The sequence below is a fragment of the Salmo salar genome, chromosome ssa02, assembly GCF_905237065.1.
Source record: "Salmo salar chromosome ssa02, Ssal_v3.1, whole genome shotgun sequence".
In the NCBI taxonomy this organism is placed as follows: Eukaryota; Metazoa; Chordata; class Actinopteri; order Salmoniformes; family Salmonidae; genus Salmo; species Salmo salar.
The window spans coordinates 94,232,149-94,254,648 of record NC_059443.1 but is presented as its reverse complement, the minus strand read 5'-3'; the positions used below and the strand labels follow the sequence as shown (position 1 = coordinate 94,254,648).

General features: G+C 50.6%; 1 protein-coding gene across 1 annotated transcript in view; it reads right to left on the bottom strand.

The window, feature by feature from the left end:
- The window catches only part of LOC106593892 (caskin-1), a 116,956-nt gene that overhangs the window by 35,668 nt on the left and 58,788 nt on the right, over window positions 1-22,500 (bottom strand). Inside the window, exons 2-4 of the mRNA XM_045713565.1 lie at window positions 8,706-8,757; window positions 6,395-6,492; window positions 5,883-6,028 (exon numbers count right to left, since the gene is read on the bottom strand). Of these exons, the coding sequence (XP_045569521.1) occupies window positions 5,883-6,028; window positions 6,395-6,492; window positions 8,706-8,757 (296 nt within the window). The remainder of the gene's footprint in view (window positions 1-5,882; window positions 6,029-6,394; window positions 6,493-8,705; window positions 8,758-22,500) is intronic.

Below are 22,500 nucleotides of genomic sequence, written 5' to 3'. Positions count from 1 at the left end.
AGCTAGATAACTACAGTAGTTTACTAGGTATCTACAGTAGTTTACTAGATCGCTACAGTAGTTTACTAGATAACTACAGTAGTTTACTAGGTAGCTACAGTAGTTTACTAGGTATCTACAGTAGTTTACTAGGTAGCTACAGTAGTTTACTAGGTATTTACAGTAGTTTACTAGATAGCTACAGTAGTTTACTAGATAACTACAGTAGTTTACTAGGTATTTACAGTAGTTTACTAGATAGCTAGATAACTACAGTAGTTTACTAGATAACTACAGTAGTTTACTAGGTATCTACAGTAGTTTACTAGATAACTACAGTAGTTTACTAGATAACTACAGTAGTTTACTAGGTATCTACAGTAGTTTACTAGGTAGCTACAGTAGTTGCTGTGGTAACCAAACAAACAGACGTGTTAGCTCAGCTAACCAAACCATCAGTCCTAGCTTGCTTTTATGAAAATCGAATTCGACAACGCCAATAATGTTTTAAATTCGACTTTTGCTTTCAAAAGCAGCTCAAACAATAAACATGTAATTGTTTTTCATTTTTTTATTTTATTTTTTATTTAACCTTTATTTAACCAGGTAGGCTAGTTGAGAACGAGTACTCATTTGCAATTGCGACCTGGCCAAGATAAAGCAAAGCAATTCGACACATACAACAACACAGAGTTACACATGGAATAAACAAAACATACAGTCAATAATACAGTAGAACAAAAGAAAACAAAAAGTCTGTATACAGTGAGTGCAAATGAGGTAAGTTAAGGCAATAAATAGGCCATGGTGGCGAAGTAATTACAATATAGCAATTAAACACTGGAATGGTAGATGTGCAGAAGATGAATGTGCAAGTAGAGATACTGGGGTGCAAAGGAGCAAGATAAATAAATAAATACACTATGGTGATGAGGTAGTTGGATGGGCTGTTTACAGATGAGCTATGTACAGGTGCAGTAATCTGTGAGCTGCTCTGACAGCTGGTGCTTAAAGCTAGTGAGGGAGGTAAGAGTCTCCAGCTTCAGTGATTTTTGCAATTCGTTCCAGTCATTGGCAGCAGAGAACTGGAAGGAAAGACGACCAAAGGATGAATTGGCTTCGGGGGTGACCAGTGAGATATACCTGCGGGAGATGCGTACTACGGGTGGGTGCTGCTATGGTGACCAGTGAGCTGAGATAAGCTGAGGCTTTACCTAGCAGAGACTCATAGATGACCTGTAGCCAGTGGGTTCGGCGACGAGTATGAAGCCAGGGCCAACCAACGAGAGCATACAGGTCGCACTGGTGGGTAGTATATGGGGCTTCCGTGACAAAACGGATGGCACTGTGATAGACTGCTTCCAATTTGCTGAGTAGAGTGTTGGAGGCTATTTTATAGACGACATCGCCGAAGACGAGGATCGGTAGGATGGTCAGTTTTACGAGGGTATGTTTGGCAGCATGAGTGAAGGATGCTTTGTTGCGAAATAGGAAGCCGATTCTAGATTTAATTTTGGATTGGAGATGTTTAATGTGAGTCTGGAAGGAGAGTTTACAGTCTAACGAGACACCTAGGTATTTGTAGTTGTCCACATATTCTAAGTCAGAACCGTCCAGAGTAGTGATGCTGAACGGGCGGGCAGGTGCGGGCAGTGATCGATTGAAGAGCATGCATTTAGTTTTACTTGTATTTAGGAGCAGTTGGAGGCCACGGAAGGAGAGTTGTAATGGCATTGAAGCTCGTCTGGAGGTTAGTTAACACAGTGTCCAAAGAAGGGCCAGAAGTATACAGAATGGTGCCGTCTGCGTAGAGGTGGATCAGAGAATCACCAGCAGCAGGAGCGACATCATTCATGTATACAGAGAAGAGAGTCGGCCCGAGAATTGAACCATGTGGCACACCCATAGAGACTGCCAGAGGTCCGGACAACAGGCCCTCCGATTTGACACACTGAACTCTATCAGAGAAGTAGTTGGTAAACCAGGCGAAGCAATCATTTGAGAAACCAAGGCTATTGAGTCTGCCGATGAGGATGTGGTGATTGACAGAGTCGAAAGCCTTGGCCAGGTCGATGAATACGGCTGCACAGTAATGTCTCTTATCGATGGCGGTTATGAAATCGTTTAGGACCTTGAGCGTGGCTGAGGTGCATCCATGACCAGCTCGGAAACCAGATTGCATAGCGGAGAAGGTACGGTGGGATTCGAAATCGTCGGTAATCTGTTTGTTAACTTGGCTTTCGAAGACCTTAGAAAGACAGGGTAGGATAGATATAGGTCTATAACAGTTTGGGTCTAGAGTGTCACCCCCTTTGAAGAGGGGGATGACCACGGCAGCTTTCCAATCTTTGGGAATCTCAGACGATACGAAAGAGAGGTTGAACAGGCTAGTAATAGGGGATGCAACAATTTCGGCAGATAATTTTAGAAAGAGAGGGTCCAGATTGTCTAGCCCAGCTGATTTGTAGGGATCCAGGTTTTGCAGCTCTTTCAGAACATCAGCTATCTGGATTTGGGTGAAGGAGAAATGGTGGGGGCTTTGGCGGTTTGCTGTGGAGGGTGCCGGGCAGTTGACCGGGGTAGGGGTAGCCAGGTGGAAAGCATGGCCAGCCGTAGAGAAATGCTTATTGAAATTCTCAATTATAGTGGATTTATGGGCGGTAACAGTGTTTCCTATCCTCAGTGCAGTGGGCAGCTGGGAGGAGGTGCTCTTATTCTCCATGGACTTTACAGTGTGCCAGAACTTTTTGGAGTTTGTACTACAGGATGCAAATTTCTGTTTGAAAAAGCTAGCCTTAGATTTCCTAACTGCCTGTGTATATTTGTTCCTAACTTCCCTGAAAAGTTGCATATCACAGGGGCTATTCGATGCTAATGCAGAACGCCACAGGATGTTTTTGTGTTGGTCAAGGGCAGGCAGGTCTGGAGTGAACCAAGGGCTATATCTATTCCTGGTTCTACATTTTTGAATGGGGCATGCTTATTTAAGATGGTGAGGAAGGCACTTTTAAAGAATTACCAGGCATCCTCTACTCACGGGATGAGGTCAATGTTATTCCAGGATACCCGGGCCAGGTTGATTAGAAAGGCCTGCTCGCAGAAGTGTGTTAGGGAGCGTTTGACAGTGATGAGTGGAGGTCGTTTGGTCGCAGACCCATTACGGATGCAGGCAATGAGGCAGTGATCGCTGAGATCTTGATTGAAAACAGCAGAGGTGTATTTGGAGGGTGAGTTAGTTAGGATGATATCTATGAGGGTGCCCGTGTTTACGGATTTGGGGTTGTGCCTGGTAGGTTCATTGATAATTTGTGTGAGATTGAAGGCAACAAGCTTAGATTGTAGGATGGCCGGGGTGTTAAGCATGTCGCAGTTTAGGTCACCTAGTAGTACGAGCTCAGGAGATAGATGGGGGGCAATCAATGCACATATGGTGTCCAGGGCACAGCTGGGGGCAGAGGGAGGTCTATAGCAAGCGGCAACAGTGAGAGACTTGTTTCTGGAAAGGTGAATTTTTAGAAGTAGAAGCTCGAATTGTTTGGGTACAGACCTGGATAGTAAGACAGAACTCTGCAGGCTATCTCTGCAGTCGATTGCAACAACGCCCCCTTTGGCAGTTCTATCTTGGTGGAAAATGTTGTAGTTAGGGATGGAGATTTCAGGGTTTTTGGTGTTTTTCCTAAGCCAGGATTCAGACACGGCTAAGACATCCGGGTTGGCAGAGTGTGCTAAAGCAGTGAATAAAACAAACTTGGGGAGAAGGCTTCTAATGTTAACATGCATGAAACCAAGGGTTTTACGGTTACAGAAGTCATCAAAAGAGAGCGCCTGGGGAATAGGAGTGGAGCTAGGCACTGCAGGGCCTGGATTCACCTCTACATCACCTGAGGAATAGAGGAGAAGTAGGATAAGGGTACGGCTAAAGGCTATCAGAACTGGCCGTCTAGCACGTTCGGAACAGAGAGTAAAAGGAGCAGGTTTCTGGGCACGATAGCATAGATTCAAGGCGTAGTGTAAAGACAAAGGTAAGGTAGGATGTGAGTACATTGGAGGTAAACCTAGGCATTGAGTAATGATGAGAGAGATATAGTCTCTAGAGACGTTTAAACCAGGTGATGTCATCGCATATGTGGGAGGTGGAACAACATGGTTGGTTAAGGCATATTGAGCAGGGCTAGAGGCTCTACAGTGAAATAAGACAGTAATCACTAACCAGGACAGTAATGGACGAGGCATATTGATATTAGACAGAGGCATGCATAGCCAAGTGAACATATGGGTTCAGTGAGTGGTTGGGCTGGCTGCGGACACGACGATTCAGACAGTTAGCAGGCCGGGGCTAATAAGCTAGCAGTTAGTAGGCCGGGGCTAACAAGCTAGCAGTTAGCAGACCAGGGTTAGCAAGCAAGCAGTTAGCAGACCGGGGAAAGCAAGCTAGCCGTTAGCAGACCGGGGAAAGGAAGCTAGCAGTTAGCAGACCGGGCTAGCAAGTTAGCAGAATAGAACCCTGAGAAACACAGTCGCTGGCAGATCAATCAGAAACTACAGCGGACCTAGAATAGGACCCTGAGGAACACCATTTTACATTTTAGTCATTTAGCAGACGCTCTTATCTAGAGCGACTTACAGTAGTGAATGTATACATTTCATACATGGCCCCCCCATGGAAATCGAACCCACAACCCTGGCATTGCAAACACTTTGCGTTGCAAACACCATGCTCTACCAACTGAGCTACAGGGAAGGCACCATGTTTTATGATGTGTCTGTTTGTGTCCTTGTCAGTGTGTGTCGTTGTGTGTGTGTGTCGTTGTGTGTGTGTGTGTCGTTGCGCGTGTGTGTCGTGGTCTGTCTGTGTCATTGTGTGTGTGTGTGTGTGTGTTGTTGTGTGTGTGCCATTGTGTGTGTCGTTGTGTGTGTGTGTGTGTGTGTGTGTGTGTGTGTGTGTGTGTGTGTGTGTGTGTGTGTGTGTGTGTTTGTTGTGTGTGTGTGTGTTGTTGTGTGTGTCGTTGTCTGTGTGTGTCATTGTGTGTGTGTGTGTGTGTGTGTCATTGTGTGTGTGTGTGTGTGTGTGTGTGTGTGTGTGTGTGTGTGTGTGTGTGTGTGTGTGTGTGTGTGTGTGTTGTGTGTGTGTGTGTGTTGTTGTCTGTGTGTGTCATTGTGTGTGTGTGTGTGTGTGTGTGTTGTTGTGTGTGTGCCATTGTGTGTGTCGTTGTCTGTGTGTGTGTGTGTGTGTGTGTGTGTGTGTGTGTGTGTGTGTGTGTGTGTGTTGTGTGTGTGTGTGTTGTTGTGTGTGTGTGTGTGTTGTTGTGTGTGTCGTTGTCTGTGTGTGTCATTGTGTGTGTGTGTGTGTGTGTGTGTGTGTGTGTGTGTGTGTGTGTGTGTGTGTGTGTGTGTTTGTTGTGTGTGTGTGTGTGTGCCACTGTGTGTGTCGTTGTCTGTGTGTGTGTGTGTGTGTGTGTGTGTGTGTGTGTGTGTGTGTGTGTGTGTGTGTGTGTGTGTGTGTGTGTGTGTGTGTGTGTGTGTGTGTGTGTGTGTGTGTGTGTGTGTGTGTGTGTGTGTGTGTGTGTGTGTGTGTGTGTGTGTGTGTGTGTGTGTGTGTGTGTGTGTGTGTGTGTGTGTGTGTGTGTGTGTGTGTGTGTATGTGTGTGTGTATGGTGTGTGTGTGTGTGTGTGTGTATGGTGTGTGTGTGTGTGTGTGTATGGTGTGTGTGTGTGTGTGTGTGTATGGTGTGTGTGTGTGTGTGTGTGTGTGTATGGTGTGTGTGTGTGTGTGTGTGTGTGTATGGTGTGTGTGTGTGTGTGTGTGTGTGTGTGTGTGTGTGTGTGTGTGTGTGTGTGTGTGTGTGTGTGTGTGTGTGTGTGTGTGTGTGTGTGTGTGTGTGTCGCCGTGTGTATGGCGTTACCCCGTCGTAATGTCCGTGCTGTGCTGATAGGTGCAGGGGGATCTGGCCCTCGTCTGATTGACTGTTGACGGATGATCCCGCCTTCAGGAGCATTTTCATTGGCTCAGTCTTCCCCTGCCACGCCGCGTAGTGCAGTGGACGCATCCCTACCCACAATACACCAGAGAGAAGATGGAGAGAGAGAGAGTGGGTGTGTGTGTGTGTGTGTGTGTGTGTGTGTGTGTGTGTGTGTGTGTGTGTGTGTGTGTGTGTGTGTGTGTGTGTGTGTGAGTGTACGGTGTGTGTGTGTGTGTGTGTGTGTGTGTGTGTGTGTGTGTGTGTGTGTGTGTGTGTGTGTGAGTGTGAGTGTACGGTGTGTGTGTGTGTGTGTGTGTGTGTGTGTGTGTGTGTGTGAGTGTACGGTGTGTGTGTGAGTGTACGGTGTGTGTGTGTGTGTGTGTGTGTGTGTGTGTGTGTGTGTGGGAGTGTACGGTGTGTGTGTGTGTGTGTGTGTGTGTGTGTGTGTGTGTTACCGTTCTGGTCCTTAATATCCACTGTGGCCTGGGCCTCCAGCAGCAGAGAGATCAGCTCCTTGTTGCTGCTCAGAGCAGCATGATGCAGAGGGGACAACCTACACACACACACACACACACACACACACACACACACACACACACACACACACACACACACACACACACACACACACACACACACACACACACACACACACACACACACACACACACACACACACACACACACACACGAATAGTGATTAAACCTATAGTTCTAGTGGGGTCTGTAACCATAGCGATTAAACCTATAGTTCTAGTGGGGTCTGTAACCATAGCGATTAAACCTATAGTTCTAGTGGGGTCTGTAACCATAGTGATTAAACCTATAGTTCTAGTGGGGTCTGTAACCATAGTGATTAAACCTATAGTTCTAGTGGGGTCTGTAACCATAGTGATTAAACCGATAGTTCTACTGGGGCCTGTAACCATAGTGATTAAACCTATAGTTCTAGTGGGGTCTGTAACCACCATCCCTCATCTCTTTACTGTGTAACTACATCCCTTCTCACTGGTGTGTGTGTGTGTGTGTGTGGGGGGGACGGTGACCTAGATCCCATAATAAGACACCTCTTCCCTGGAGCCTCTAACCCTCTATCTCTTCATCCCTCTGTCTCTCAATCTCCCTCTTCGTCCCTCTCTCTCTCCTTTTCTCTCTCTCTCTCTCTATCTCTGTTTCTCTGTTTCTCTCTCATTGATGTTAAAGTATAGGTATAGGTCCTTAATATAATCCAGCAGGAACACTCTGTGTTTATAAACTGTGTACAAACTATATGTATAGACTGTGTGTATAGAATGTGTATAGACTGTGTATAGACTGTGTGTATAGGCTGTATGTATAGACTGTGTACAGACTGTGTATATATACTCTGTATAGACTGCTTGTGTACACTTTGAATATAGACTGTGTATATAGACTGTGTATGTAGACTGTGTGTATAGACTGTGTATATAGACTGTGTGTATAGACTGTGTATGTAGACTGTGTGTATAGACTGTGTATATAGACTTTGTGTATAGACTGTGTGTATAGACTGTGTATATATAATGTGTATAGACTGTGTATATAGACTGTGTGTATAGACTGTGTGTATAGACTGTGTATGTAGACTGTGTATATAGACTGTGTATATAGACTGTGTATATAGACTGTGTGTATAGACTGTGTATATATAATGTGATAGACTGTGTGTATAGACTGTGTATATATAATGTGTATAGACTGTGTATATATAATGTGTATAGACTGTGTATATAGACTGTGTGTATAGACTGTGTGTATAGACTGTGTATATATAATGTGTATAGACTGTGTATATAGACTGTGTATGTAGACTGTGTGTATAGACTGTGTATATAGACTGTGTGTATAGACTGTGTATGTAGACTGTGTGTATAGACTGTGTATATAGACTGTGTGTATAGACTGTGTGTATAGACTGTGTATATATGTGTATAGACTGTGTATATAGACTGTGTGTATAGACTGTGTGTATAGACTGTGTATGTAGACTGTGTATATAGACTGTGTGTATAGACTGTGTGTATAGACTGTGTATATAGACTGTGTGTATAGACTGTGTATATATAATGTGTATAGACTGTGTGTATAGACTGTGTATATAGACTGTGTATATATAATGTGTATAGACTGTGTGTATAGACTGTGTATATAGACTGTGTATATATAATGTGTATAGACTGTGTATATAGACTGTGTGTATAGACTGTGTGTATAGACTGTGTATATAGACTGTGTGTATAGACTGTGTATATATAATGTATATAGACTGTGTGTATAGACTGTGTATATATAATGTGTATAGACTGTGTGTATAGACTGTGTATATATAATGTATATAGACTGTGTGTATAGACTGTGTGTATATAATGTGTATAGACTGTGTGTATAGACTGTGTGTATAGACTGTGTATATATAATGTGTATAGACTGTGTGTATAGACTGTGTATATATAATGTGTATAGACTGTGTGTATAGACTGTGTATATATAATGTGTATAGACTGTGTGTATAGACTGTGTGTATAGACTGTGTGTATAGACTGTGTATATATAATGTGTATAGACTGTGTGTATAGACTGTGTATATATAATGTGTATAGACTGTGTGTATAGACTGTGTATATATAATGTGTATAGACTGTGTGTATAGACTGTGTGTATAGACTGTGTGTATAGACTGTGTATATAGACTGTGTATATAGACTGTGTGTATAGACTGTGTATATAGACTGTGATGTCACTCACCCGTCTGCGTCCTGGAAGTTAACATTGACCCTCTTCGCTGTTCCCAGCAACTCTGAAACACACACAGACAGAGACGTCAGGTACCCTGGCTCACCTGTCCACCCAGGTACACTATCTGTCCACCCAGGTACACCAGCTGTCCACCGAGGTACACCACCTGTCCATCCATAAACACTACCTGTCCACCCAGGTACACCAGCTGTCCACCGAGGTACACCACCTGTCCATCCAGGAACACCACCTGTCCACCCTTAAACACCACCTGTCCATCCAGGAACACTACCTGTCCACCCTTAAACACCACATGTCCATCCAGGATCACTACCTGTCCACCCAGGAACATCACCTGTCCACCCAGGTACATCACCTGTCCACCCTTAAACACTACCTGTCCACCCAGGTACACCACCTGTCCACCCAGGAACATCACCTGTCCATCCAGGAACACTACCTGTCCACCCAGGTACACCACCTGTCCACCCAGGTACACCACCTGTCCACCCAGGAACATCACCTGTCCACCCAGGTACACCACCTGTCCACCCAGGAACATCACCTGTCCACCCTTAAACACTACCTGTCCACCCAGGAACTCCACCTGTCCACCCAGGTACACTACCTGTCCACCCAGGAACCTCACCTGTCCACCCAGGAACTCTCCCTGTCCACCCAGGTACACTACCTGTCCATCCAGTTACACGACCTGTATCACTGTATCACCTATCTACATACACACTGTATTACTGTATCACTGTATCACCTATCTACATACATACTGTATTACTGTATCACCTATCTACATACATACTGTATTACTGTATTACTGTATCACCTATCTACATACATACTGTATTACTGTATCACCTATCTACATACACACTGTATCACTGTATCACCTATCTACATACATACTGTATTACTGTATCACCTATCTACATACACACTGTATCACTGTATCACCTATCTACATACATACTGTATTACTGTATCACCTATCTACATACATACTGTATTACTGTATTACTGTATCACCTATCTACATACATACTGTATTACTGTATTACTGTATCACCTATCTACATACATACTGTATTACTGTATTAATGTATCACCTATCTACATACATACTGTATTACTGTATCACCTATCTACATACACACTGTATCACTGTATCACCTATCTACATACATACTGTATTACTGTATTACTGTATCACCTATCTACATACATACTGTATTACTGTATCACCTATCTACATACATACTGTATCACTGTATCACCTATCTACATACATACTGTATCACTGTATCACTGTATTACTGTATCACTATCTACATACACACTGTATTACTGTATTACCTATCTACATACATACTGTATCACTGTATCACCTATCTACATACACACTGTATCACTGTATCACCTATCTACATACATACTGTATTACTGTATCACCTATCTACATACATACTGTATCACTGTATCACCTATCTACATACATACTGTATTACTGTATTACTGTATCACCTATCTACATACATACTGTATTACTGTATTACTGTATCACCTATCTACATACATACTGTATTACTGTATCACCTATCTACATACACACTGTATCACTGTATCACCTATCTACATACATACTGTATTACTGTATTACTGTATCACCTATCTACATACATACTGTATTACTGTATCACCTATCTACATACATACTGTATTACTGTATCACCTATCTACATACATACTGTATTACTGTATCACCTATCTACATACATACTGTATTACTGTATCACCTATCTACATACATACTGTATTACTGTATCACTGTATCACCTATCTACATACATACTGTATCACTGTATCACCTATCTACATACATACTGTATTACTGTATTACTGTATCACCTATCTACATACATACTGTATTACTGTATTACTGTATCACCTATCTACATACATACTGTATTACTGTATCACCTATCTACATACACACTGTATCACTGTATCACCTATCTACATACATACTGTATTACTGTATTACTGTATCACCTATCTACATACATACTGTATTACTGTATCACCTATCTACATACATACTGTATCACTGTATCACCTATCTACATACATACTGTATCACTGTATCACTGTATTACTGTATCACTATCTACATACACACTGTATTACTGTATTACCTATCTACATACATACTGTATCACTGTATCACCTATCTACATACATACTGTATCACCTATCTACATACATACTGTATCACTGTATTACTGTATCACCTATCTACATACATACTGTATCACTTTATTTTTTAGGCACATTCAGTCAGGAACCCAGAGGGGGAGACACACACACACACACAGACACCCAGAATGACAGCTCTGCTCTGCTCTCTCTCTCTCTCTCTCACACACACACACACACACACACACACACACACACACACACACACACACACACACACACACACACACACACACACACACACACACACACACACACACACAGTCTGAGGAAAGGCGCGGCCTGTTTTTCTCTGAAAGCGTATAATTCTCATCCACATAATGTGCAGCTCTGTAATCTGTGGCACTGATAAGGACGTCCCACTGCACTCATGTGTTAGCTTCTGTTCAATGTGAAGCATCACAATAAGTGTGTGTGTGTGTGTGTGTGTGTGTGTCACCAGGTTTATCTCTGAATTATTAAACACCCCATACAGGTTTCTCTGCAGGAGAACACACACACACATCACACACACACACACACACACACACACACACACACACACACACACACACACACACACACACACACACACACACACACACACACACACACACACACACACACACACACACACTTCTGATCCTCACCACATGTCTCCCCCCTCTGTCTCTCTCTCTCCCCCCCTCTGTCTCCCTCTGTCTCCCCCCCCTCCGTCTCCCTCTGTCTCTCTCCCGTCCTCTCTTTGTGCTCAGTGGTGTGAAAGACAGAACTGATTTTTCGTGGCTTTAGTACTGTTACGGCCTATCTTATAGACCTAGAGCAGAGGACAGGACGGGACAGGAGAGGAGAGGAGAGGAGAGGAGAGGAGAGGAGAGGAGAGGAGAGGAGAGGAGAGGAGAGGAGAGGAGAGGAGGAGGACAGGAGAGGAGAGGAGAGGAGAGGAGAGGAGAGGAGAGGAGAGGAGAGGAGAGGAGAGGAGAGGAGAGGAGAGGTGGAGGACAGGAGAGGAGTGGTGTGGTGTGGAGAGGAGGAGGACAGGAGCTAGCTAGCTAGCCTTAACCTGGACCAGCTAGCTAGCTAATCAAACTATCTAACAAGCTAACATTAACCCTGAGTCCTATCCAGCTAGCTAGCTAGCCTTAACCCTAACCAGCTAGCTAGTTAACCTTAACCCTAAACCCTAACCAGCTAAGCAGCTAGCTACTAACCCTAACCAGCTAGCCAGCTAGCTACTAACCCTAGCCAGCTAGCTACTAACCATAACCAGCTAGCCAGCTAGCCAGCTAGCTACTAACCCTAACCAGCTAGCTACTAACCCTAACCAGCTAGCTACTAACCCTAACCTAACCCCTATAGCGCTAGCCAGCTAGCTACTAACCCTAACCCCTATAGCGCTAGCAGGCTAGCTACTAACCCTAACCTAACCCCTATAGCACTAGCAGGCTAGCTACTAAGATTACCCCTATAGCGCTAGCAGGCTAGCTACTAACCCTAACCCCTATAGCGCTAGCAGGCTAGCTACTAACCCTAACCCCTATAGCGCTAGCAGGCTAGCTACTAACCCTAACCTAACCCCTATAGCGCTAGCTACTAACCCTAACCTAACCCCTATAGCGCTAGCAGCATGTTGCCTCTGTTCTGTTGCAGCCCAGACAACCAGAAGGAGAAGAACAGAGAAAAAGAGAGAAAGGGTGGGGAGGGAGAGAGAGAGAAAGGGTGGGGAGGGAGAGAGAGAGAGAAAGGGTGGGGGAGGGAGAGAGAGAGAAAGGGTGGGGGAGGGAGAGAGAGAGAAAGGGTGGGGGGAGGGAGAGAGAGAGAGAGAAAGGGTGGGGGGAGGGAGAGAGAGAGAAAGGGTGGGGGAGGAAGAGAGAGAGAAAGGGTGGGGGGAGAGAGAGAGAGAGAGAGAGAGAGAGAGAGAAAGGGTGGGGGAGGGAGAGAGAGAGAGAAAGGATGGGGGAGGGAGAGAGAGAGAGAAAGGGTGGGGTAGGGAGAGAGAGAGAGAAAGGGTGGGGGAGGGAGAGAGAGAGAAAGGGTGGGGGAGGGAGGAGAGAAAGAGAAAGGGTGGGGGGAGGGCGAGAGAGAGAGAGAAAGACTGGGGGAGGGAGAGAGAGAGAGAAAGGGTGGGGGAGGGAGAGAGAGAGAGAAAAAGGTGGGGGGAAGGAGAGAGAGAGAGAAAGGGTGGGGAGGGAGAGAGAGAGAGAAAGGGTGGGGGAGGGAGAGAGAGAGAGAGAAAGGGTGGGGGGAGGGAGAGAGAGAGAGAAAGGGTGGGGTGGAGGGAGAGAGAGAGAGAGAGAAAAGGTGGGAGAGAGAGAGAGAGAGAAAAAAGGTGGGGGGAGGGAGAGAGAGAGAGAAAGGGGGAGGGAGAGAGAGAGAGAAAGGGTGGGGGAGAGAGAGAGAGAGAAAGGGTGGGGAGGGAGACAGAAAGAAAGGGTGGAGGGAGGGAGAGAGAGCGAGAGAGAAAGGGTGGGGGAGAGAGAGAAAGGGTGGGGGAGGGAGAGAGAGAGAGAGAAAGGGTGGGGGAGGGAGAGAGAGAGGTTGGGGGAGGAGAGAGAGAGAGAGAGAAAGGGTGGGGGAGGGAGAGAGAGAGAGAGAAAGGGTGGGGGGGAGGAGAGAGAGAGAGAAAGGGTGGGGGAGGGAGAGAGAGAGAGAGAGAGAAAAAGGTGGGGGAGGGAGAGAAAAGGTGGGGGAGGGAGAGAGAGAAAGGGTGGGGGAGGGAGAGAGAGAGAGAAAGGGTGGGGGGAGGGAGAGAGAGAGAGAGAGAGAAAAAGGTGGGGGAGGGAGAGAAAAGGTGGGGGGAGGGAGAGAGAGAAAGGGCGGGGGAGGGAGATAGAGAGAGAAAGGGTGGGGGAGGGAGAGAGAGAGAGAGAGAGAGAAAGGGTGGGGGAGGGGAGAGAGAGAGAGAGAGAAAGGGTGGGGGAGGGAGAGAGAGAGAGAGAAAGGGTGGGGGGAGGGGAGAGAGAGAGAGAGAAAAGGTGGGGGGAGAGAGAGAGAGAGAAAGGTTTGGGGGAGGGAGAGAGAGAGAGAGAGAAAGGGTGGGGGGAGGGAGAGAGAGAGCAGAGAGAGAGAGAGAGAGAGAGAGAAAGGGTGGGGGAGAGAGAGAGAGAGAGAAAGGGTGGGGGAGGGAGAGAGAGAGAGAAAGGGTGGGGGAGAGAGAGAGAGAGAAAGGGTGGGGGAGGGAGAGAGAGAGAAAGGGTGGGGGAGGGAGAGAGAGAGAGAAAGGGTGGGGGAGGGAGAGAGAGAGAGAGAGAGAAAGGGTGGGTGAGGGAGAGAGAGAGAGAAAGGGTGGGGGAGGGAGAGAGAGAGAAAGGGTGGGGGAGGGAGGAGAGAGAGAGAGAGAGAGAGAGATAGAGAGAGAAAGGGTGGGGAGGGAGAGAGAGAGAAAGGGTGGGGGAGGGAGAGAGAGAGAGAAAGGGTGGGGAGGGAGAGAGAGAGAGAAAGGGTGGGGGAGGGAGAGAGAGAGAGAAAGGGTGTGGGAAGGAGAGAGAGAGAAAAGGGTGGGGGAGGGAGAGAGAGAGAGAGAGAGAAAGGGTGGGGGGAGGGGAGAGAGAGAGAGAGAAAGGGTGGGGGAGGGAGAGAGAGAGAAAGGGTGGGGAGAGAGAGAGAGAAAGGGTGTGGGAGGGAGAGAGAGAGAGAGAGAGAGAGAGAGAAAGGGTGGGGGGAGGGAGAGAGAGAGAGAGAGAGAGAAAGGGTGGGGAGGGAGAGAGAGAGAGAAAGGGTGGGGGAGGGAGAGAGAGAGAGAGAGAAAAGGTGGGGGAGAGAGAGAGAGAGAAAGGGTGGGGGGAGGGAGAGAGAGAGAGAGAGAGAGAGAGAGAAAGGGTGGGGGAGGGAGAGAGAGAGAAAGGGTGGGGGAGGGAGAGAGAGAGAGAAAGGGTGGGGAGGGAGAGAGAGAGAAAGGGTGGGGGAGAGAGAGAGAGAGAAAGGGTGGGGGAGGGAGAGAGAGAGAAATGGTGGGGGAGAGAGAGAGAGAAAGGGTGGGGGAGGGAGAGAGAGAGAAAGGGTGGGGGAGGGAGAGAGAGAGAGAAAGGGTGGGGGAGAGAGAGAGAGAAAGGGTGGGGGAGGGAGAGAGAGAGAGAAAGGGTGGGGGAGGGAGAGAGAGAGAGAAAGGGTGGGGGAGGAGAGAGAGAGAAAGGGTGGGGAGGGAGAGAGAGAGAGAAAGGGTGGGGGAGGGAGAGAGAGCGAGAAAGGGTGGGGGAGGGAGAGAGAGAGAAAGGGGTGGGGAGGGAGAGAGAGAGAAAGGGTGGGGGGAGGGAGAGAGAGAGAGAGAGAGAGAGAGAGAGAGAGAAAGGGTGGGGAGGGAGAGAGAGAGAGAAAAGGATGGGGAGGGAGAGAGAGAGAGAAAGGGTGGGGTAGGGAGAGAGAGAGAAAGGGTGGGGGAGGGAGAGAGAGAGAAAGGGTGGGGGAAGGCAGAGAGAGAGAGAAAGGGTGGGGGGAGGGAGAGAGAGAGAGAAAGGGTGGGGTGGAGGGAGAGAGAGAGAGAAAGGGTGGGGGAGAGAGAGAGAGAGAAAGGGTGGGGGAGGGAGAGAGAGAGAGAGAAAGGGTGGGGGGAGGGAGAGAGAGAGAGAAAGGGTGGGGTGGAGGGAGAGAGAGAGAGAGAAAGGGTGGGGAGAGAGAGAGAGAGAAAGGGTGGGGGAGGGAGACAGAAAGAAAGGGTGGAGGGAGGGAGAGAGAGCGAGAGAGAAAGGGTGGGGGAGAGAGAGAAAGGGTGGGGGAGGGAGAGAGAGAGGTTGGGGGGAGGGAGAGAGAGAGAGAAAGGGTGGGGGAGGGAGAGAGAGAGAGAAAGGGTGGGGGAGGGAGAGAGAGAGAAAAGGGTGGGGAGGGAGAGAGAGAGAAAGGGTGGGGAGGGAGAGAGAGAGAGAAAGGGTGGGGGAGGGAGAGAGAGAGAAAGGGTGGGGGAGGAAGAGAGAGAGAAAGGGTGGGGGAGGGAGAGAGAGAGAGAGAGAGAGAGAGAAAGGGTGGGGAGGGAGAGAGAGAGAGAAAGGATGGGGAGGGAGAGAGAGAGAGAAGGGTGGGGTAGGGAGAGAGAGAGAGAAAGGGTGGGGGAGGGAGAGAGAGAGAAAGGGTGGGGGAGGGAGGGAGAGAAAGAGAAAGGGTGGGGGGAGGGCGAGAGAGAGAGAGAAAGACTGGGGGAGGGAGAGAGAGAGAGAAAGGGTGGGGGAGGGAGAGAGAGAGAGAAAAGGTGGGGGAAGGAGAGAGAGAGAGAAAGGGTGGGGAGGGAGAGAGAGAGAGAGAAAGGGTGGGGGGAGGGAGAGAGAGAGAGAGAAAGGGTGGGGGGAGGGAGAGAGAGAGAGAGAAAGGGTGGGGTGGAGGGAGAGAGAGAGAGAGAGAAAAGGTGGGAGAGAGAGAGAGAGAGAAAAAGGTGGGGGAGGAGAGAGAGAGAGAAAGGGGAGGGAGAGAGAGAGAGAGAAAGGGTGGGGGAGAGAGAGAGAGAAAAGGGTGGGGGGAGGGAGACAGAAAGAAAGGGTGGAGGGAGGAGAGAGAGCGAGAGAGAAAGGGTGGGGGAGAGAGAGAAAGGGGTGGGGGAGGGAGAGAGAGAGAGAAAGGGTGGGGGAGGGAGAGAGAGAGGTTGGGGGAGGGAGAGAGAGAGAGAGAAAAGGGTGGGGGAGGGAGAGAGAGAGAGAGAAAGGGTGGGGGAGGGAGAGAGAGAGAGAAAGGGTGGGGGGAGGGAGAGAGAGAGAGAGAGAGAAAAGGTGGGGGAGGGAGAGAAAAGGTGGGGGAGGGAGAGAGAGAAAGGGTGGGGGGAGGGAGAGAGAGAGAGAAAGGGTGGGGGAGGGAGAGAGAGAGAGAGAGAAAAGGTGGGGGGAGGGAGAGAAAAGGTGGGGGAGGGAGAGAGAGAAAGGGCGGGGGAGGGAGATAGAGAGAGAAAGGGTGGGGGAGGGAGAGAGAGAGAGAGAGAGAGGAAGGGTGGGGGAGGGGAGAGAGAGAGAGAGAGAAAGGGTGGGGGAGGGAGAGAGAGAGAGAGAAAGGGTGGGGGGAGGGAGAGAGAGAGAGAGAGAAAAGGTGGGGGGAGAGAGAGAGAGAAAGGTTTGGGGGAGGGAGAGAGAGAGAGAGAGAAAGGGTGGGGGAGGGAGAGAGAGAGCGAGAGAGAGAGAGAGAGAGAGAGAAAAGGGTGGGGGAGAGAGAGAGAGAGAAAGGGTGGGGAGGGAGAGAGAGAGAGAAAGGGTGGGGAGAGAGAGAGAGAAAGGGTGGGGGAGGAGAGAGAGAAAAGGGTGGGGGAGGGAGAGAGAGAGAGAAAGGGTGGGGGAGGGAGAGAGAGAGAGAGAGAGAAAGGGTGGGTGAGGGAGAGAGAGAGAGAAAGGGTGGGGGAGGAGAGAGAGAGAAAGGGTGGGGGAGGAGGAGAGAGAGAGAGAGAGAGAGATAGAGAGAGAAAGGGTGGGGAGGGAGAGAGAGAGAAAGGGTGGGGGGAGGGAGAGAGAGAGAGAAAGGGTGGGGAGGGAGAGAGAGAGAGAAAGGGTGGGGGAGGGAGAGAGAGAGAGAAAGGGTGTGGGAAGGAGAGAGAGAGAAAGGGTGGGGGAGGGAGAGAGAGAGAGAGAGAAAGGGTGGGGGAGGGGAGAGAGAGAGAGAGAGAAGGGTGGGGGAGGGAGAGAGAGAGAAAGGGTGGGGAGAGAGAGAGAGAAAGGGTGTGGGAGGGAGAGAGAGAGAGAGAGAGAGAGAGAGAAGGGTGGGGGGAGGGGAGAGAGAGAGAGAGAGAAAGGGTGGGGAGGGAGAGAGAGAGAGAAAGGGTGGGGGAGGAGAGAGAGAGAGAGAGAGAAAGGTGGGGGAGAGAGAGAGAGAGAAAGGGTGGGGGAGGGAGAGAGAGCGAGAGAGAGAGAGAGAAAGGGTGGGGGGGAGAGAGAGAAAGGGTGGGGGAGGGAGAGAGAGAGAGAAAGGGTGGGGGAGGGAGAGAGAGAGAAAGGGGTGGGGGAGAGAGAGAGAGAGAAAGGGTGGGGAGGGAGAGAGAGAGAAATGGTGGGGGAGAGAGAGAGAAAGGGTGGGGGAGGGAGAGAGAGAAAGGGTGGGGGGAGAGAGAGAGAGAAAGGGTGGGGGAGAGAGAGAGAAAGGGTGGGGGAGGGAGAGAGAGAGAGAAAGGGTGGGGAGGGAGAGAGAGAGAGAAAGGGTGGGGAGGGAGAGAGAGAGAAAGGGTGGGGAGGGAGAGAGAGAGAGAAAGGGTGGGGGAGGGAGAGAGAGCGAGAAAGGGTGGGGGAGGGAGAGAGAGAGAGAAAGGGTGGGGAAGGAGAGAGAGAGAAAGGGTGGGGAGGGGAGAGAGAGAGAGAGAGAGAGAGAGAAAGGGTGGGGAGGGAGAGAGAGAGAAAGGATGGGGAGGGAGAGAGAGAGAGAAAGGGTGGGGGTAGGGAGAGAGAGAGAAAGGGTGGGGGAGGGAGAGAGAGAGAAAGGGTGGGGGAGGCGAGAGAGAGAGAGAAAGGGTGGGGGAGAGAGAGAGAGAGAGAAAGGGGTGGGGTGGAGGGAGAGAGAGAGAGAGAAAGGGTGGGGAGAGAGAGAGAGAGAGAAAGGGTGGGGAGGAGAGAGAGAGAGAGAAAGGGTGGGGGGGGGGAGAGAGAGAGAGAGAAAGGGTGGGGTGGAGGGAGAGAGAGAGAAAAGGGTGGGGAGAGAGAGAGAGAGAAAGGGTGGGGAGGGAGACAGAAAGAAAGGGTGGAGGGAGGAGAGAGAGCAGAGAGAAAGGGTGGGGGGAGAGAGAGAAAGGGTGGGGGGAGGGAGAGAGAGAGGTTGGGGGGAGGGAGAGAGAGAGAGAAAAGGGTGGGGAGGAGAGAGAGAGAGAAAGGGTGGGGAGGGAGAGAGAGAGAGAAAGGGTGGGGGAGGGAGAGAGAGAGAGAGAGAAGTGGGGAGGAGAGAGAAAGGTGGGGGGAGGGAGGAGAGAGAAAGGGGGGGGAGGGAGAGAGAGAAAAGGTGGGGGAGGGAGAGAGAAAAAGGTGGGGAGGGAGAGAGAGAGAGAGAAAGGGTGGGGGAGGGAGAGAGAGAGAGAAAGTGTGGGGGAGGGAGAGAGAGAGAGAGAGAGAAAGGGTGGGGGGAGGGAGAGAGAGAGAGAGAGAAAGGGTGGGGGAGGGAGAGAGAGAGAGAGGAAAGGGTGGGGGAGGGAGAGAGAGAGAAAGGGTGGGGGAGGGAGAGAGAGAGAAAGTGTGGGGAGGGAGAGAAAAGGTGGGGGAGGGAGAGAGAGAAAAGGTGGGGGAGGGAGAGAGAGAAAGGGTGGGGGGAGGAGAGAGAGAGAGAAAGGGTGGGGGAGGGAGAGAGAGAGAGAAAAAGGTGGGGGAGGGAGAGAAAAAGGTGGGGGAGGGAGAGAGAAAAGGGTGGGGGAGGAGAGAGAGAGAGAAAGGGTGGGGAGGGGAGAGAGAGAGAGAGAGAGAAAGGGTGGGGGAGGGGGAGAGAGAGAGAGAAAGGGTGGGGGAGGGAGAGAGAGAGGTTGGGGGAGGGAGAGAGAGAGAGAGAGAAAGGGTGGGGGAGGGAGAGAGAGAGAGAGAAAGGGTGGGGGGAGGGAGAGAGAGAGAGAGAGAAAAGGTGGGGGAGGGAGAGAAAAAGGTGGGGGAGGGAGAGAGAGAAAGGGTGGGGAGGGAGAGAGAGAGAGAAAGGGTGGGGGGAGGAGAGAGAGAGAGAGAAAGGTGGGGGAGGGAGAGAGAGAAAAGGGTGGGGGAGGGAGAGAGAGAGAGAAAGGGTGGGGGAGGGAGAGAGAGAGAGAGAGAAAGGGTGGGGAGGGAAGAGAGAGAGAGAGAAAGGGTGGGGGAGGAGAGAGAGAGAAAGGGTGGGGGGAGGGAGAGAGAGAGAGAGAAAGTGGGGGAGAGAGAGAGAGAAAGGTTGGGGAGGGAGAGAGAGAGAGAGAGAAAGGGTGGGGGAGGGAGAGAGAGAGAGAGAAAGGGTGGGGGAGGGAGAGAGAGAGAGAAAGGGTGGGGAGAGAGAGAGAGAGAAAGGGTGGGGAGGGAGAGAGAGAGAAAAGGGTGGGGGAGGAGAGAGAGAGAGAAAGGGTGGGGAGGGAGAGAGAGAGAGAGAGAAAGGGTGGGTGAGGGAGAGAGAGAGAGAAAGGGTGGGGGAGGAGAGAGAGAGAAAGGGTGGGGGAGGGAGAGAGAGAGAGAGAGAGAGAGAAAGGGTGGGGAGGGAGAGAGAGAGAAAAGGGTGGGGGAGGGAGAGAGAGAGAGAAAGGGTGGGGGAGGGAGAGAGAGAGAGAAAGGGTGGGGAGGGAGAGAGAGAGAAAGGGTGGGGGGAGGGAGAGAGAGAGAGAAAGGGTGGGGGAGAGAGAGAGAGAGAAAGGGTGGGGAGGGAGAGAGAGAGAGAAAGGGTGGGGGGAGGGAGAGAGAGAGAGAAAGGGTGGGGAGGGAGAGAGAGAGAGAGAGAGAAAGGGTGGGTGAGGGAGAGAGAGAGAGAAAGGGTGGGGGAGGGAGAGAGAGAGAGAGAGAGAGAGAGAGAGAGAAAGGGTGGGGAGGGAGAGAGAGAGAAAGGGTGGGGGAGGGAGAGAGAGAGAGAAAGGGTGGGGGAGGGAGAGAGAGAGAGAAAGGGTGGGGAGGGAGAGAGAGAGAGAAAGGGTGTGGGAAGGAGAGAGAGAAAGGGTGGGGAGGGAGAGAGAGAGAAAGGGTGGGGAGGAGAGAGAGAGAGAGAGAAAAGGTGGGGGAGGGAGAGAAAAGGTGGGGGGAGGGAGAGAGAGAAAGGGTGGGGGGAGGGAGAGAGAGAGAGAAAGGGTGGGGGGGAGAGAGAGAGAGAGAGAGAGAAAGGGTGGGGGAGGGAGAGAGAGAGAGAGAGAAAGGGTGGGGGAGGGAGAGAGAGAGAGAAAAGGGTGGGGGGAGGGAGAGAGAGAGAGAGAAAGGTGGGGGAGAGAGAGAGAGAGAAAGGTTGGGGGAGGGAGAGAGAGAGAGAGAGAGAAAGGGTGGGGGAGGGAGAGAGAGAGAGAGAGAGAGAGAGAGAGAGAGAAAGGGTGGGGAGAGAGAGAGAGAGAGAGAGAAAGGGTGGGGAGGGAGAGAGAGAGAAAAGGGTGGGGAGAGAGAGAGAGAGAAAGGGTGGGGAAGGAGAGAGAGAGAAAAGGGTGGGGGAGGGAGAGAGAGAGAGAGAGGGTGGGGAGGGAGAGAGAGAGAGAGAGAAAGGGTGGGTGAGGGAGAGAGAGAGAGAAGGGTGGGGGGAGGGAGAGAGAGAGAAAAGGGTGGGGGAGGAGAGAGAGAGAGAGAGAGAGAGAAAAGGGTGGGGGAGAGAGAGAGAGAGAAAGGGTGGGGGAGGGAGAGAGAGAGAGAAAGGGTGGGGAGAGAGAGAGAGAAAAGGGTGGGGGAGGGAGAGAGAGAGAGAAAGGGTGGGGGAGGGAGAGAGAGAGAGAGAAAGGGTGGGGGGAGGGAGAGAGAGAGAGAGAGAAAAGGTGGGGGAGAGAGAGAGAGAGAAAGGTTGGGGGAGGGAGAGAGAGAGAGAGAAAGGGTGGGGGAGGGAGAGAGAGAGCGAGAGAGAGAGAGAGAGAGAGAGAAAGGGTGGGGGGAGAGAGAGAGAGAGAGAGAGAAAGGGTGGGGAGGAGAGAGAGAGAGAAAGGGTGGGGGGAGAGAGAGAGAGAAAGGGTGGGGGAGGAGAGAGAGAGAAAGGGTGGGGGAGGGAGAGAGAGAGAAAGGGTGGGGAGGGAGAGAGAGAGAGAAAGGGTGGGGGGAGGGAGAGAGAGAGAAAGGGTGGGGAGGAGAGAGAGAGAGAGAGAGAGAGAGAGAAAGGGTGGGGGAGGGAGAGAGAGAGAAAGGGTGGGGGAGGGAGAGAGAGAGAGAAAGGGTGGGGAGGGAGAGAGAGAGAGAAAGGGTGGGGGAGGGAGAGAGAGAGAAAAGGGTGGGGAGGGAGAGAGAGAGAGAAAGGGTGGGGGAGGGAGAGAGAGAGAGAAAGGGTGGGGGAGGGTGAGAGAGAGAGAAAGGGTGGGGGAGGGAGAGAGAGAAAGGGTGGGGGAGGGAGAGAGAGAGAAAGGGTGGGGGAGGGAGGGAGAGAGAGAGAAAGGGTGGGGAGGGAGAGAGAGAGAAAGACTGGGGGAGGGAGAGAGAGAGAGAAAGGGTGGGGGGAGGGAGAGAGAGAGAAAGGGTGGGGAGAGAGAGAGAGAAAGGGTGGGGGAGGGAGAGAGAGAGAGAAAAGGTGGGGGAGAGAGAGAGAGAGAGAGAGAGAAAGGGTGGGGGGAGGGAGAGAGAGAGAGAAAGGGTGGGGGAGGGAGAGAGATAGAGAAAGGGTGGGGGAGGGAGAGAGAGAGAGAGAGAAAGGGTGGGGTGGAGGGAGAGAGAGAGAGAAAGGGTGGGGGGAGGGAGAGAGAGAGAAAGGGTGGGGGAGAGAGAGAGAGAAAGGGTGGGAGGGAGAGAGAGAGAGAAAGGGTGGGGGAGGGAGAGAGAGAGAGAAAGGGTGGGGGAGGAGAGAGAGAGAAAGGGTGGGGGAGGGAGAGAGAGAGAGAAAGGGTGGGGAGGGAGAGAGAGAGAGAGAGAGAAAGGGTGGGTGAGGGAGAGAGAGAGAGAAAGGGTGGGGGGAGGGAGAGAGAGAGAGGGTGGGGGAGGGAGAGAGAGAGAGAGAGAGAGAGAGAGAAAGGGTGGGGGAGGGAGAGAGAGAGAGAAAGGGTGGGGGAGGGAGAGAGAGAGAGAAAGGGTGG